General features: G+C 34.4%; 1 protein-coding gene across 1 annotated transcript; it reads left to right on the top strand.

The window, feature by feature from the left end:
* The first annotated feature begins 912 nt into the window (after window positions 1–912).
* On the top strand, window positions 913–8233 carry LOC133338543 (homeobox protein Nkx-6.1-like). Its single transcript, XM_061546716.1, has 3 exons — window positions 913–1910; window positions 4760–5003; window positions 7774–8233. The coding sequence occupies exons 1-3, from the start codon at window positions 931–933 to the stop codon at window positions 8167–8169; spliced, it is 1620 nt and encodes a 539-aa protein (XP_061402700.1). The 5' UTR covers window positions 913–930; the 3' UTR covers window positions 8170–8233.
* The last annotated feature ends 7659 nt before the right edge of the window (window positions 8234–15892 follow it).

Genomic DNA, 15892 nt, shown 5'->3' with positions numbered 1-15892 from the left:
ATGACGACGATGATGGTAGTATTGCTGTGTTGAGTGGTGCTCTGACGACCAACAAATGCCACACCTTTCCAATTACCAACAATTTCAATCTAATCATGGCTGTGTATTAAATTACTCTACAAAGAAGAAAAAAACACCAAAGCAAAACAACAACAACATAAATAACAATGGCATCAATATGCCATCATCATCTTCAACAATGCGGAGAACAAGTAACGCCTCGTAGTTGATAAGGTTATCTCTTTTACTCTTTGTAGTTCTAAAGCCAACGGTATTCACGAGAAAGAGAAGGAAATGTCAATAAGGAGAACTACTCCATTTTTTGTGTGTGAGGCCAGTGTGAGTTGTGTGTTGGGTGAGTTACAGACAAAACAAAGAGTATCTCAGCCTAACTGTGCAAGAGAGTATAACTAACGGAAGTGAGAGCTCTCTTTATTATTAGTTGGTGCCGCATTGAAAACCTAATAAGAAAACCACCATAAACAAAAGGTGGTGTTCATTGGTTGTTGGTAATGGAATGAACCCAGCAAAAGGTTTTGTTTTAGAGTAGAGTTGATGACGGGGTGGTGTTGGTGCAAAAGAGTCAGAGTATGTATGTGTGTTACTTGTGGCAGTTGGGAAGTCGTCGTTTCATGAGGTATATGATTGAGAACGGTTGATTATTTTCTTACAGTCGTTAAAACGCGTTTGTACGTTAAGGACGTACGGCAAATGTAGCTCCGCGATAAATAGAAAAAAAAACAAGTGACAACAACAAAAAACCAATTGATATAGCAATACAAATTTAATTGAGAATAAATATTTTGAGAAAAATAATTAAAGAAGAATTAATAAAGAAGAAAAAATAAAGAGAAAACAAATTATAACAATTGAAGTGAAATAAGATAAAAAGAAATTAAGGAAAAAATATTAAAGAAAGAAATTATAATAATGTCAAGTGCACAAGTATCACAGCCACCAACGCTGCAACAATTGCAGCAACATCAACAACAACAACAGCAGCAGCAACAACAACAGCAACATCTTTCACAGTTCCTTAATCACATTGCGGCGGCCCAGCAACATCACCAACAACAACAGCAACAACAATCTGATCTCATTAGCTCCCCATCCCACAGTGATTATCAACACGATACCAATAGCCGTTCAACGCTATCACCACGATCTCCCAGATCAATACATCACAGTCCACAGCGTTCGGCCACATCAACACCACCGCCAACAAATTCCAATTCAAATTCTCCCAAGCCTTTAAGCCACCCATCAAACACCACCACACAAGAAGAGGCTCATCAACAAACCGCAGCTCCCCTGCCATTATTGGTGCAGCCCGTACCCAATATGCATCCACTTGCCCAATTACCGCCGCCACAATCGACAACAACATCACCGCTTAATTTAAGAGATCAACGCATCTTCCCCAACACATTACCGCCGCCAAGGATCTATGAAGGGGTACCTCCCCCCACACATATGGTGGTACATCCTACTCCCCCGCCACCATCGTCATTACCCAACGGTGTCTATCCAATGCCACGATTACCTTTAGGTGCCGTCATGCTAAACGGTACACCACAATTGACTCCGCCACCTCCATCACCCACTACATCGATATCACCGCCTGTCATCCAACAAACTCAACCGAAAAAATCCTTTTGCATCGATGCTCTTTTGGCGAAAAATCAAAATACTCATGATACGCAACAATCGCCAATGGAAACATCGATGAAACAACACTCGCATATGGATGATCGCCTAACCGCCGCTAGTTTACAATATGCCCGTGAAATGTCGGCGGCAGCTGCTGCAGCAGCGGCGGCGGCGACGGGTGGTATGTCCGAACAGGAGGCATTACAGCGTATACACGAGTCACGTGATTATGATTCACCGTCACCCGACGGTATGTCAAGGTGAGTTGTGGGAGAAGTTTTTTTTTTATTTTTAATTAAAAATAAACGTTGGTTGGATAACTAAAAATTGGAATAAAAAATTGGTTTTTAAATAACCTTGGTTTTTGGAGATATAGGTGTCTCATTTAAATTTCGCTCCTATTTGAATTAAGGTAGAAGGACATTATAGGCTTATTGTTCCCCATTAGTATCCAAGAAATTAAGAATTGGTGCCTATAACTTGGGCAAATGTTTTTTCTGTCTGTAATTACATGGGAATTGCATGTGTGGTATGTTTCCAAACTATTTAATTGTTTTGAGATGCGAATGAAAAGTAGTTTCTGATAATGAAAATAATTTAAAACAAAGTATTTAATAGCTCCAAATTTTATCACAAATTTAGATATTCTAGTCACATTTTTGTAATGGATTCATTCAAACGAATTATTTTCGAATTTTTTGGCTGACTTCGGCACTTTTAAAATTTGTTTAAATATTCCCTCGTCAGGTCAATACAAAATTAATTTATGGTGTCCTAATAAAATTTCAAATTTAAGGGTCTTGGAAAATATTCCTATTTCATATGAAAGGAATTAATATTTGAATTTACAAAATGTTTTTGAGTTTTTCGTAAAATAGATGAGGTAAGGAAAATTCTGTAATAGGCATTTAAAAATAGGTCGAACTTTCTTTCAAAAAATATTATATACACAGGTTTATTGTCCCAAGGTCATCCAGCTATTCTTGTTAAAAAAAAACCGAAATACCCACCCCCCCCATTTTCGATTTTAATTTTTCAAGATTTGCAATGGGCTGGTAAATCAATAACAATGCTTGTTAAGGATTGTAACATTGCACATATATATTTGAAGATTTAAAAGAGAAGAAAAATAATTTACAAAAAAATTTTGTAATTGTTTTGTTGTTCTTTTTTGTAATTAAAGAGAAGTCCTTATTTTTGATGGCGGGCATGATAACTCCTCACTGGAACTTCGGAATCTGAAAATTCCAACGTTGTTAGAAAGAGTATATGTCTGGCTCTCGTATGAACTAGGATTATTGACTTCGCTCTAAAATTAACAAAATGGCGGACCTTTGAAAAAATATTTTTGGAAAATCGCTGATTTTTGACCAAAAACCAAGTTAAAAAAAAATAAGGAAGATCTTCACCGATTGGCTTTATCCTAGTTCATACGATAGCTATGCACTCACAGAGAAACGTGTAAAAAATTGAAATCGATTGGGTTATTAGTTTTTGAGTTATCGTGCCCGCCATTCGCAAAAGAGAAAAACGCGTTTAAAGTTTGAGAGCCACTTTAGCCGTCACTTGGCTGACACAATAAATCGGTTCGAGTTCTAGAGATTTTCACTTGAAATTTTGTAGAGACATTCTTGAATTAGTGTAGATTCGAATTAAATCAAACAAAATGTTGACCTCGAGAATGGGGGGGGGGGGTCCCATTAATACAAATACTTCATAATGTTCCCATTAGAAATTCACGACCTTTTTTATTTTGTTTTTTTTTTGCAAAATAGTCAGGCTTAATCCCAGTTTGTTGTTTTTATAAAAAAAACAACTATTTATTAGTGGGGAATGTATGGCATTGTCCACCGAGGGGTAAGGCAGGGAAGACCATAGTTTCGGATCTCGCCACTGATCCTTATCAGTTCCCTTAATTTTTTGTTGGGATATTCTCCCCAGAAGCTATTAATAGCTTCTTTACAAAAAACCTTTCAAACCCAAATGTCTCTTGTGACAATTCGAAGTTCTTAAAAAAAATAAATTTTTAATAAAATCGAAGCTTAAAAATTTATTAAAAAGTTGTTGATGGTCCTTCCAAAAAAGACGAACATTCTATCAATAATATTTAAAAAATTTTAGTCCTTGAAAATATATTCTGAAAAAAAAATAAATCATAAAAATCGGCTTACAACTCCACCAAGACCAAAAAATTATTGGAAAAATATTCATACCCTTTCATAGTCGATATTCTAATAAAAAATTCTACGATGAATATCAAATTTTTAGATGTGAGTCCTTTAGGTCCCGTAGTTTTATAGTCCTATTTATTTTTCGGTGTATTGAGAATCCTTTTAAATCCGATATTAAGTGTGCATGGGTACAATACAATCATTTGTATATATTTACACCTACAAAAATTAATTGTTTTTGTTTTTTTATTTTGTTACAATTTTATTCACATCTTTTTGAGGTCACATTCAATATGTATTTCATAACAACAATATTAACAATTTGTTATGAACCACTTTTCGAATATTTTGTAAGCAATCTCTGTGCGATGTTGTTAATTGCAACAATAGAAATTGGGTTAGTGGTCAGTCAATTATGCCATTAAAAATGCTTAAATAAATAAATGCGAAATTATTAACAAATGCTATAATTGAAAAGAAAGACATCTTAAATGTCACTTCAAAACTAAGACATACTCCACACACACATTATTCAATCTACCCAAAGCAATACTCCATGGAAATATTTCATTAAAAAAATGAACAAAAAAAAAAATCGCACAACAATGTCGAAAAAAAAACAACAAAAAAAAAATAAACTACATTGTTGTTATAATAATACAAAAATGTAACAGAAAAAATCACAGGAAAATATTGCAAAGAAAGAAGAAGAAGAAAAACATTTTATCATTTATAATTGTTTTTAAACGATGACTTTGTACTCAATACTTTGTAAATGTTAATGACCATTCAAGTGTCAAGTGTTTGCCGAAGGAAATTGAATTTTTTTTCCAATTTAATTATACTTTTTAATTGTTTAGTATAACTAAAGATAAATATTAAGATTAATCATAAAACAAATATTAACAATTTTTTTTTATTGTTTGTTTTTCTTATAGATCAGAATCTCCCACATCATCGCATCGTTCTAGTCCACCCATTAGCCCCGGCTGTGAGGATCAGCAGCATTTGGGTATGCACGGCATGGAATTGGGTGATGAATTTAAAAAACCAGTGCCTCCACATAGTCCCATCCGGCCACAAGATTTCCCCTTATATGCCGGCGGCCACCCGTATCATTTGTTGGCACATGGCGGTTCAGCGTTCCATAGGCCATTGGACCCGTCGGGAAAACCAATACCGGTAGGTGTTTATTTAAATTTTTTTATAAAAATATAAAGCTTTCAACTTAAAAAAAAAAATTACAAAATAATCGAACAACTCAACAGAAAATATAGTCAAATCCAAAATCAAGATTCCTACAAAAATATTGATAGAAATCCTCGCCTATAGACCATTATAGATAAATGTGTCCTTGAAAAGATTATATTAAGGGGACCCCCCATTCTCGGGGTCAAATTTTTTTTGATTTAATTCGAATCTACACTAATTCTACACTAATTCCCTACAAAATTGCATGTGAAAATCTCAAGAACTCTTGAAAATATAGCCGATTTATTGTGTCAGCATCAAGTGACGGCAAAGGGCTTCTCAAACTTTAAACGCGTTTTTCTCTTTTGCGAATGGCGGGCACAATAACCCAAAAACTAATAACCCAATCGATTCCAAATTTTTACACGTTTCTCTGTGAGTGTATAGCTATCGTATGAACTAGGATAAAGCCAATCGGTGAAGAGCTTCCTTATTTCTTAACTTGGTTCTTGGTCAAAAATCAGCGATTTTCCAAAAATATTTTTTCAAAGGTCCGCCATTTTGTTAATTTTAGAGCGAAGTCAATAATCCTAGTTAATACGAGAGCCAGGCATATACTCTTTCTAAAACCGTTGGAATTTTCGGATTCCGATGTTCCAGTGAGGAGTTATCATGCCCGCCATTAAAAATAAGGACTTTTCTTTAATTACAAAAAACCACAACAAAACAACAACAAAAATTTTTTTTGTAAATTATTTTTCTTCTCTTTTAAATCTTCAAATATATATGTGCAAAGTTACAAACCTTAACAAGCATTGGTATTGATTTACCAGCCCATTGAAAATCTAGAAAAATTAAAATCGGGAATGGGTGGGGTTCCCTTAAACCATTCACTTTTATAGCACAATCAGACCCTGCCAATGCGGTTTTTTTCGACAGAAAATGCAGGGTTATTGGTCTGAAAGCCCTTGTCAATGTCAATACCGCTTTAATAGTCCTCAAAAATCCTTCGGCTTTTTAAGGACTTCTTCCACTAAAATTGAATTTTTAAATATATTTTTTTTTTGCAAAAAATTTTTGAATTAAATTCTTTCCAGAAAGGACATTTAAAAAATATATTTGTTTAAGCCCAAAACTTCCTTGAAAATTATTTAAAAAAATCTCCGCTTTTGAGGGATTCCCTTCGCTGAAATGGTCCACGAAAAGATTCTTTAAAACATCAAAGTTAGCGGCATTGGTATTCCTTCTGCGCTAATGGATCAAAATACGCATACAAATATTTTTTCGCTCTGCAGATCCTTGAAAAAAATTTTTCTTTTACAATTTCATGATTTTAGTTTAGAAGTTCCTTGAACAAATATTCTTTATAAATGCACGTTATTAATTCCGAAACCCCTTCAAAACATTGGTAAAAAAATCGTAGCTTTTAGCAATAAAGATCCTCAAAAAATATTGTTTAAAAATTCAAACTTTTGCTCGGTTACAAAATGAGGTCAAGAATCTGATTATCATTGAAAAATATTATTTCAAAACATATTCTTTCAAAATCCAAGCTTTTAGATCTAAATGTCCTTAAAAATATTTTTACTTAATTCTCCTTTTTTTCCTTAGCAATCTCTGATTTTAGTTCAGAAGTTCTTTGAACAAATATTCTTTATAAATACACGATTTTAGTCCTTAAGGCTCTAAAAAATATATTTATAAAAACTCCTAGTTTTTGGTGGAGGAGTTTCTCAAAAAAAAAAAAATATATATATATATAAAGGTCCTTGATCATAATTTTCATTAAATATTCACTCTGTTTAAAAATGTTTAAAAAAAATCCCCATTGTTTACTTTAAAGGTCCTTGAAAAAATTATTAGTCATCCTTTTAGCTCTGAAGGTCCTTGCTAAAATTATATTTGAATATCCACCGTCTACACTGAAAATCTTTGAAAAATATGCTTCAAACATTTGGTGTTTTGCCTCTGAAGGCCCTTAACAATATTCCTTAAAAAGTCCAAATCTAACATAAAAATGTCCTTTTAAAAAATATCCTTAAAAAATCATAGACTTGAAGGTTTACTTTAAAGGACCTTGAAAGAAATAGTAGTCATCCTTATAGCTCTTAAGGTCCTTGCTAAAATTATATTTTAACTTCTAACGTCTTTACATTGAAAATCCTTGAAAACTATTTTACAAAGATTTGTTGTTTTAGCTCTGCAGGTCCTTAAACAATATTCCTTAAAAAGTTCCTTAAAAGCACCTGAAGGTCCTTAAAAACTTATAGTAAACTCCATTGTCATTGATTTTTTCTTTTAAAGTCAACAGTCCGAAGCTCTACTACTGAAGTCATTGAACAATATTCTTTGAATATCCAGGCTTTCGGCTCTGAAGGTCCTTAAAAATATTATTTTGAAATCCACTGTTACAGCTCAGAAGGTCCTCGGAAAAAAATGTTGTATAAATCAATAGTCTGAAGGTCTTGAAGAATATGGATTAAAAATCTACAATTTTAGCTTTTAATTCTCAAGGTTCTTAAAAATATTTGCTGGAAAATGCACGTTTTTGATTTTGAAAGTACTTGGAAATATATTCGTAAAAAATCTTAACATCAGGCTATGCAGGTTCTTGGAAAACATTTAAAAAAATATTTTTTTCTAATTCACGCATGAGGATTGAAAACGACTTGAAATTAATCAGATATTATTTTAAGAATTAATATTTTCCTTAATTAGCTTTTATTAATCTCCCCCATTTCTCCTTTTTTCCCCCTTCCAGATTCCAATGGGTCAACATTTTATGCCATCACATTTACAATTTGAATTTTTGGCTCGTGCCGGTATGCTGCATCATCGTATACCCGAACTTGCGGCTTATCCTCATCATGCCATCTTGGGTAAGACACGCCGCCCTCGCACTGCATTCACCTCACAACAGCTACTCGAATTGGAGAAACAATTTAAACAGAATAAATACTTATCCCGCCCGAAACGTTTTGAGGTTGCCAGCGGTTTAATGCTGTCGGAGACTCAAGTGAAAATTTGGTTTCAAAATCGTCGTATGAAATGGAAACGTTCAAAGAAGGCGCAACAAGAAGCCAAGGAGAGGCTAAAACAACAACAGCAGCAGCAACAACAACAGCAACAGAATTCACCACCCAACACAGTCAGTTAGTTTTTGGCCAAAGAGGCTGTGGGTTTTTACTAGTATCACCCGCACTATAATCAGCTAATGAGTGCGAGCAGTGGTGGCAACAACAACTGCTGCACTTTACCGGTCATAACACCATCATCAACAACAACAACAGCAGCAACAACAAGAGTCGTTACCAAGGAAGAATTAAGATGAGAAGAAGAAGAAGAGCGAGAGAAAAAAATTAATTCTAATTGCAACTGGAAGACTTGCATGAATCAGTCGAATTACCAATTCTAGTCACAACCATGGCTGAATACAACACTAACAAAACCAAACAAACAAATACCGTTTTGAGTCAACATAGCCACAATTATCCGTCCCAACTCCCTCCCTCTTAATGCTGACCCTATGGACAAAACAAACTGCCTTGCAAATTCTAATGAGGGGTCATTTATGTGACTGTCCTGGTTCCTGCGACTGCTGCTCCTGTGTGTGACCGTGTTGGTGTCAAGTCATGCAATGGAGAATGTTGATATTTCGTTGCTGTTGTTGTTGTGTTTTCATTACCAACACCTGTGTCATTACAACAATACTACTCTCGGTCATTCAGTATTATTACCATGATTAGCCACCGGAGGAGGAAGAGGATGCTGCTGATGATGACGCTTCTAATGGCCACAGTTTACATTAGCTAATGAGGTTTACTTAAATCAATACCAGTGGCATGCAGCAAAGAGTGTTGTATGGATGGTGTTGCCATATTTATTTACTTATGTGTTTTTGCAATTAGTTTCAATTTCGTTTGATTTGATTCGGTTTTGGAAGGCAAAACGCATCATTGCTGATGGTTGTTGGCTGGTTGGAGGTGTAAAATTGCTTATTTATATTTAGAAACGTTATCAACATACCCGCATACCAACATATTTCAATCTGATTGCAACAATTGGTGTTTTAGCAGCACCAATAACAACAACAGCGATGCTATTTTGTAATTATCGCCAACAAATCGCATTATGTGATCAAATCCAAATTCAACAACTGCAACAAGCAAGAACAAAAAACAATAACCATGGAAATTACGATTTTCAATATTTGACACGATACACAGCACAGCTCAGTCGTCGTCGTGTTTGTCGTCTCGTGTGCATTGTAAATATTTATTGTAAAAATTGAACAAAAACAAAACAAAGCCAAACTAAAAAAATACTATTAATTAATATTTGTGTATTATTGAATAAGTCCTAGGTACAATTTATTGAATTTTGAATAGAAAGAAAACAAAGAACAAGAAATGAATAAAAAGAAAACATAAAAAAATAATATTGAAATTTTGAATGTTTTTTAATTATTAAATTTTGTATTAGGTTGTGAGCTTGATTTTAATTTTTTTTTAAGAATATTTTTTTCAAATGCGTGGATTTTTTAAGGGTTAGTGGTTCCTCAAAAATCATCATGGGTTTTTAGAGTAAGACAATCAAAAAATGTGGATTTAAAAAACAATCGTTAAAGGACTTCCAAGGGTTGGATATTTAAAGAATAAAGAATCTGAGGCTATCAGAAATGTGGATTTGGTAAAGAATATTTTAAAAAAGCTAACACGAGAGGAGTTTTTGAGCTTTTTAAGAATGTTGTAAAATTGCTAAACATTTATTAATAGAGTATGCAACCAAAGACGTAGTTTTCATAAAAATTATTTTAAATTTATTTTTTAATTATTAAACTCTCTTATTAAAGTTAAAATCAAATTGGTAGATTTTTTACAAATCTTTTTATGGGTTTAACCAAAGGTGTAGATTTTTTAAAAATATTATAAAAATCATATTTTTATACCCTTCAGTCCACATTTGTATACCCTTCACCACACTGTGGTACAGGGTATTATGCCTTTGTGCATATGTTTGTAACAGGCAAAAGGAAACGACATAGACACATGGTTCCTTTTGAGAATGTGCATATCATAGATTTGCACGAAATTTGGCTCAACTTACTAAATTATGTCTAGAGCGATGTGTGTTAAATTTCGTGAAAATCGGTTAAGATTTAGATATGCTCCCATATATATGGTCGTCCGATTTAAGGTAAATGCTGCACCAAAGTCCCTGCTATTCTTTTGATTGGCATGAATTTTGGTATAGAATACAAATTAAGTCTAGAATGATGTGTGCTAAGTTTCCTGAAAATCGGTTCAGATTTAGATATAGCTCCCATATATATGTTCGTCCGATTTAAGGTAAATGCTGCACCAAAGCCACTATATATCTTTCGATTTGCACGAAATTTGGCATAACGTACTAAAATAGGTCTAAAATTATGTGTGTTAAATTTCGTGAAAATCGTTTCAGATTTAGATTTAGCTCCGTTATATATATATGTTCGTCCGATTTAAGGTAAATGCTGCACTAAAGCCACTATATATCCTTCGATTTGCACGAAATTTGGCATAGTGTACTGAATTAAGTCTAAAATTATGTGTGCTAAGTTTCCTGAAAATCGGTTAAGATTTAGATATAGCTCCCATGTATATGTTTGTCCGATTTTAGGTAAATGGTGCACCAAAGTCCCCATATTTCCTTCGATTTGCACGAAAATTGGCAAAGCGTTTTGAATAAAGTCTAGAACGTTGTGTGTTAAATTTCGTGAAAATCGATTCAGATTTAGATATAGCTCCCATTTATATGTTCGTCCGATTTAAGGTAAATGCTGCACCAAAGCCACTATATATATTTCGATTTGAACGAAATTTAGCATAACGTGCTAAAATAGGTCTAGAATGATGTGTGTTAAATTTCGTGAAAATCTTTTCAGATTTAGTTATAGTTCCCATATATATGTTCGTCCGCTTTAAGGTAAATGGTGCACCAAAGAATGATGTGTGCTATTTTTCCTGACAATCGGTTAAGATTTCGATATACCTCCCACATAAACCCTCATATGTTCGTCCAATTTGACGTAAATGGTGCACCAAACTCCTAATGTTTGTCCGATTAACACGACATTTTGCACAACGTATCAAATTTAATATCGTTATCGTGTTTTGTTGAAATTGGTGCAGATGCATCCTGATTGAGATTAAAATTTTAACAGTGCGACGTACCGAATAGCGTGTATCAATTTTGCTAAATGTGTCCCATCTCTAAATCTGCCCGAATGAAATTTATCATAGGTTGCAGAAAGACATGAGAATGTTCCTTCGAGGGAACATTGACATGCAATTGTAAGGATACATATGCAGAATATACCCAATGTGGTGAAGAGTATCATATAGACGGCCCAGCCCGACTTTACTACTTTCCTTACTGGTTAAAGTTAAAAAAGGCTGAAGATTTTTTATTTACTTATTAAAGTTAAAACCACAGGGGTAGACCTTTTTATACCCTACACAACTATGTTATCAGAGTATTATAGCTTTGTGCAGCCCCAAGAGTTTGTAACGCCGCGAAATATTGGTCCTAGACCCACCTTTAAGTATACCGATCATCATATCTCGACTAGCTGAGTCTATCTAGGCCTAATGAAGACACCTATTGTTTTTGGTAAAGATCGGATAATATTTAGGGGATAAAATGGACCAAATACTTAATTTTTGTCGATTTTTCTGGTCGCTCCAGAGGCCGCAATTATGGCCCAAACATCTCAAATTTGTACATGGAGAAGGGGATTGGACCAAAGAATAAGCATTCCTGTTTTGATAAGGATCGGTCAATATTTAGCGGGTCAAATGGCCCCTGACGTTTGTTTGAAAAATGACAAAATTTGTATTCTATGGCGTATATATTTACTCCTGAAGGACATAGAGCCGGAAAGTGGATAGTATATCCAAGAGGAGTGGTTGGCTTTTAAATTGATACCAATTATATTGTGGTATGTACTCGGATGTGGGAGTTACACGTAAATATTTACGGGTGATTATGTATTCAGATATTATTTAGTAACCCATAACCACACTAGAGGGCGAAAATATAGCACAGATCACTTTGAAATTTTCCATGAGGTTCCAGTAGTGGTCAAGGACAACGCCTATAATTTTCGGTGATGATCAGATAATAATATTGGGATGAAGTGGACCGAAAACTTAATTTTATGTGTTTTTTTTTCGAGTCGATCTATAGGCCACAGTTGAAAGCCAAACATCACAACACAACGCACGGCGAAGGAAATTTGGACATGTAATTAGAAGGGCTGTACTGAATATTAGTAATATTTTTTGACCTCTAGTCGTTCAAGAGGGTGCAAATATCGCGAAATATTGTCCATGCTCAGAATATAGAATCACAAAAGTTTCGTGAAAGTTGTGTAGGGTATTATATGGTCGGCCCCGTCCGACTATATTGCTCCGTTCACTGGTTTTTAAGGTGTACCTGGAGGTGTCGATTTTTTGAAATAATGCTACCACAAGCGTCCATTTGTAAAGGAATAAAACCAGCGAGAATTTCTTTCTTTTGATTCTTTAATAATATTAATTTAAGTCTTTTCCTGGCGTGGAATATTAAAAAAATACTTATCCGATGTCCTTTTAGAGGTCTACCAGAAGCATAGATTTTTATACCTTACACAACTATGTTGTCATTATAGCTTTGTGCAGCTGTTGACCTCTAACCGGCAAGAGGGTGCAAATATCACGAAATATTGCCCAGGCTCGGAATAAACATCCGCAGAAAGTTAGAGTTCCGTGGTAGTTGTGTAGGGTATCATATGGTCGGCCCCGCCCGACTATAGTGCTCCGCTAACTGGTTTAAAGAATATTTTTTAAGGGCTAATATTAATAGAGCTTTTTAGCAACATTTTTCAAAGGTATACGAGAATTGCTGATTTTCCATTAAATACCACAGGTACATATTTTTATGAAGATACAATTTTTTAATCATTTCTATATTGTGACCACCTTCCTTTGAATTAATGAAGTGTATGAAAAGTTCTTCATATTCCGAAGTTAACACTGTGTATTCTTCTTCTGACATATAATAGTCTTTAAAATACTTTGCGGAGTGTTGTTATGTTTTTGGATGGTATTTTTTATTAAGAAAATATTCCATTTAATAGTAGTTAGCCTCAATTACGAACAAATCGAAAACAAAAAACAAAGTTGTTGAGTAATGATGAGCGTGCTTCTTGTGGGAGTTCGATATTAACCAATTTCGCAGTTAATTGAATTTAACAAACCAAGCAGAAATAATAAAAATTCCTAACCGAGTGTACGTGTCGTATCGTAGATTCGAATGAAATTATGACAGATGGAGGTAAATATTTATTTTAAATGGTATTATAATCATGATATGAAATAATAATAATAATATTAATTGCCTAAAAACTAAAAATGGGAGACATCAAAACAGAATTCTTACAACAACAATCATTTGAAAACAAAAAACACATAAACATTATTAAATGAGGGGTTAACTGGCTGAATTCAATGAATGGACAATTCAATTGAGTCGTCCAAAACGTCTGAACGTGGATTAAAACCACACAAGAGTAAAAACAACAACAATAATAACAATTATAAAAACATAACCGGAGAGAAGAGTGAGAAATTATTTTTCCCGACACTCTTTTCGAATTTTCAATAAAAATCCACTTTAGCACGTAATTCGGATATAGACTCTGGCATCTAATTGTCGTAGCGAATGACATGTTAGACGCAACAGTCTTTAAAAAGAAGTGCGTGAACCGATTGATAAGAACAAATAGTTGGCCAGTTAAGGATGTCACCACCACACTGCCATTCAACGGGAAGTGTTTTTTGAATGATGAATGAAAAGTGGTGAAACGTGTGTGAGAACAATGAGAAAAAATAAGTGGAAATAAAGTAAACTGGGAATTGCGTTCGGGCGTCGTTTAGTGTTTTCATTTGTAAATTAGCTTGTGACACTGCTACTGTGCACAGTGGGGAAAAAGACAATTTTTAATTAATCAATCAGTTTTTTATAAGAGGCAACGAAAGATGTTAAATTTAGACAAATTTCATAACAATATTTGTAGAGATGTAGCAAAGGGTAGATTTTTTAAAAATATTTTTGTAAGTGGTAAGAAATATGTAACCAAAAACGTAGATTTCTTAAACACATTTTTAACCAGTAAGGAAAGTAGTAAAGTCGAACTGGGTCGACTTGACACACGCTATTTGGTATAATGCACTGTTTAAAATTTAATCTCAATCAGACATCCACTGATTACTTGGTGTACAATTAAAATGAATAGGTCGAAATTATATATGGAAGCTATGCTATATCTATATCTGAACCGATTTCAAGGAAACTTGCCAGAGATTAATATATATTAACTTCAGTTCAGTTGTGTCAATCGGCCTAGCTATGGATCTTTAGTGCATTATTTACCTAAATTGGGCGAAACTATATATGGGAGCTATATCTAAATCTGAACCGATGTTCACGAAACTTTGCACACATCATTCTAGACTTAAGTCAGTACGCTATGCGAAAATTCGTGCAAATGAAAAGATTTCCAGGGACTTTGGTGCACCATTTACCTAAAATCGGACGAAAATATATATGGGAGCTAAATCTGAATCGATTTTCAGGAAACTTTGCACACATCATTCTAGACTTATTTCAGTACGCTGTGCCAAATTTTGTGCAAATGAAAAGATTTCAAGGGACTTTGGTGCACCAATTACATAAAATCGGATGAAAATATATATGGGAGCTATAGCTAAATCTGAACCGATTTTCACGAAACTTTGCACACATCATTCTAGACTTAATTTAGTACACTGTGCCAAGTTCGTGCAAATGAAAAGATTCCCAGGGACTTTGGTGCACCATTTACCTAACATCGGGCGAAACTATATATGGAAGCTATATCTAAATCTGAACCGATTTTCACAAAACTTTGCACACATGATTCTAGACTTAATTCAGCACGCTGTGCCAAATTTCGTGCAAATCGAAAGATATATAGGGACTTTGGTACACCATTTACCCTAAATCGGACGAAAATATATATGGGAGCTAAATCTGAACCGATTTTCAGGAAACTTTGCGCACATCATTCTAGACTTAATTCAGTACGCTGTGCCAAATTTTGTGCAAATGAAAAGATTTCAAGGGACTTTGGTACACCATTTACTTAAAATCGGACGAAAATGTATATTGGAGCTATATTTAAATCTGAACCGATTTTCATGAAACTGCACACATCATTCTAGACTTAATTCACTACGCTGTGCCAAATTTCGTGCAAATCGAAAGATATATAGGGACTTTGGTACACCATTTACCTTAAATCGGACGAAAATATATATGGGAGCTATATCTAAATCTAAACCGATTTTTCCCAATTTCAATAGGGTTCGTCCTTGGGCCAATCAAATGAGCTGTGCTAAATTTCATCCAATTAGGATCATAAATACGACCTGTACTTTGCTTACAATTCACTACTTTGTTGTCAGTGTATTATAGCTTTGTGTAGCCCCAAGAGTTTGTAACGCTGCGAAATATTGGTCCTAGACCCACCTTTAAGTATACCGATCGTAATATCTCGACTAGCTGAATCGATCTAGACATGTGTGTCCGTCCATCCGTCCGTCTGTTATGGACCAATATTCACGAAATTTTGCATGTAGGATGGGTTCTGGCCAATAACGACCCCTATTGTTTTTGGTAAAGATCGGTTAATATTTAGGGGATGAAATGGACCAAATACTTAATTTTTGTCAGTTTTTCTGGTCGCTCCAATTATGGCCCAAACATCGCGAATTTTTGCATGGAGAAGGGGATCGGGCCAAAGAATAAGCATGCCTGTT

This window comes from Musca vetustissima, unplaced genomic scaffold (assembly GCF_032173495.1).
Source record: "Musca vetustissima isolate MV318-11 ecotype Yass unplaced genomic scaffold, APGP_CSIRO_Mvet_v1 utg46481, whole genome shotgun sequence".
Lineage (NCBI taxonomy): Eukaryota > Metazoa > Arthropoda > Insecta > Diptera > Muscidae > Musca > Musca vetustissima.
This window is presented reverse-complemented; position numbering and strand designations above follow the sequence as displayed.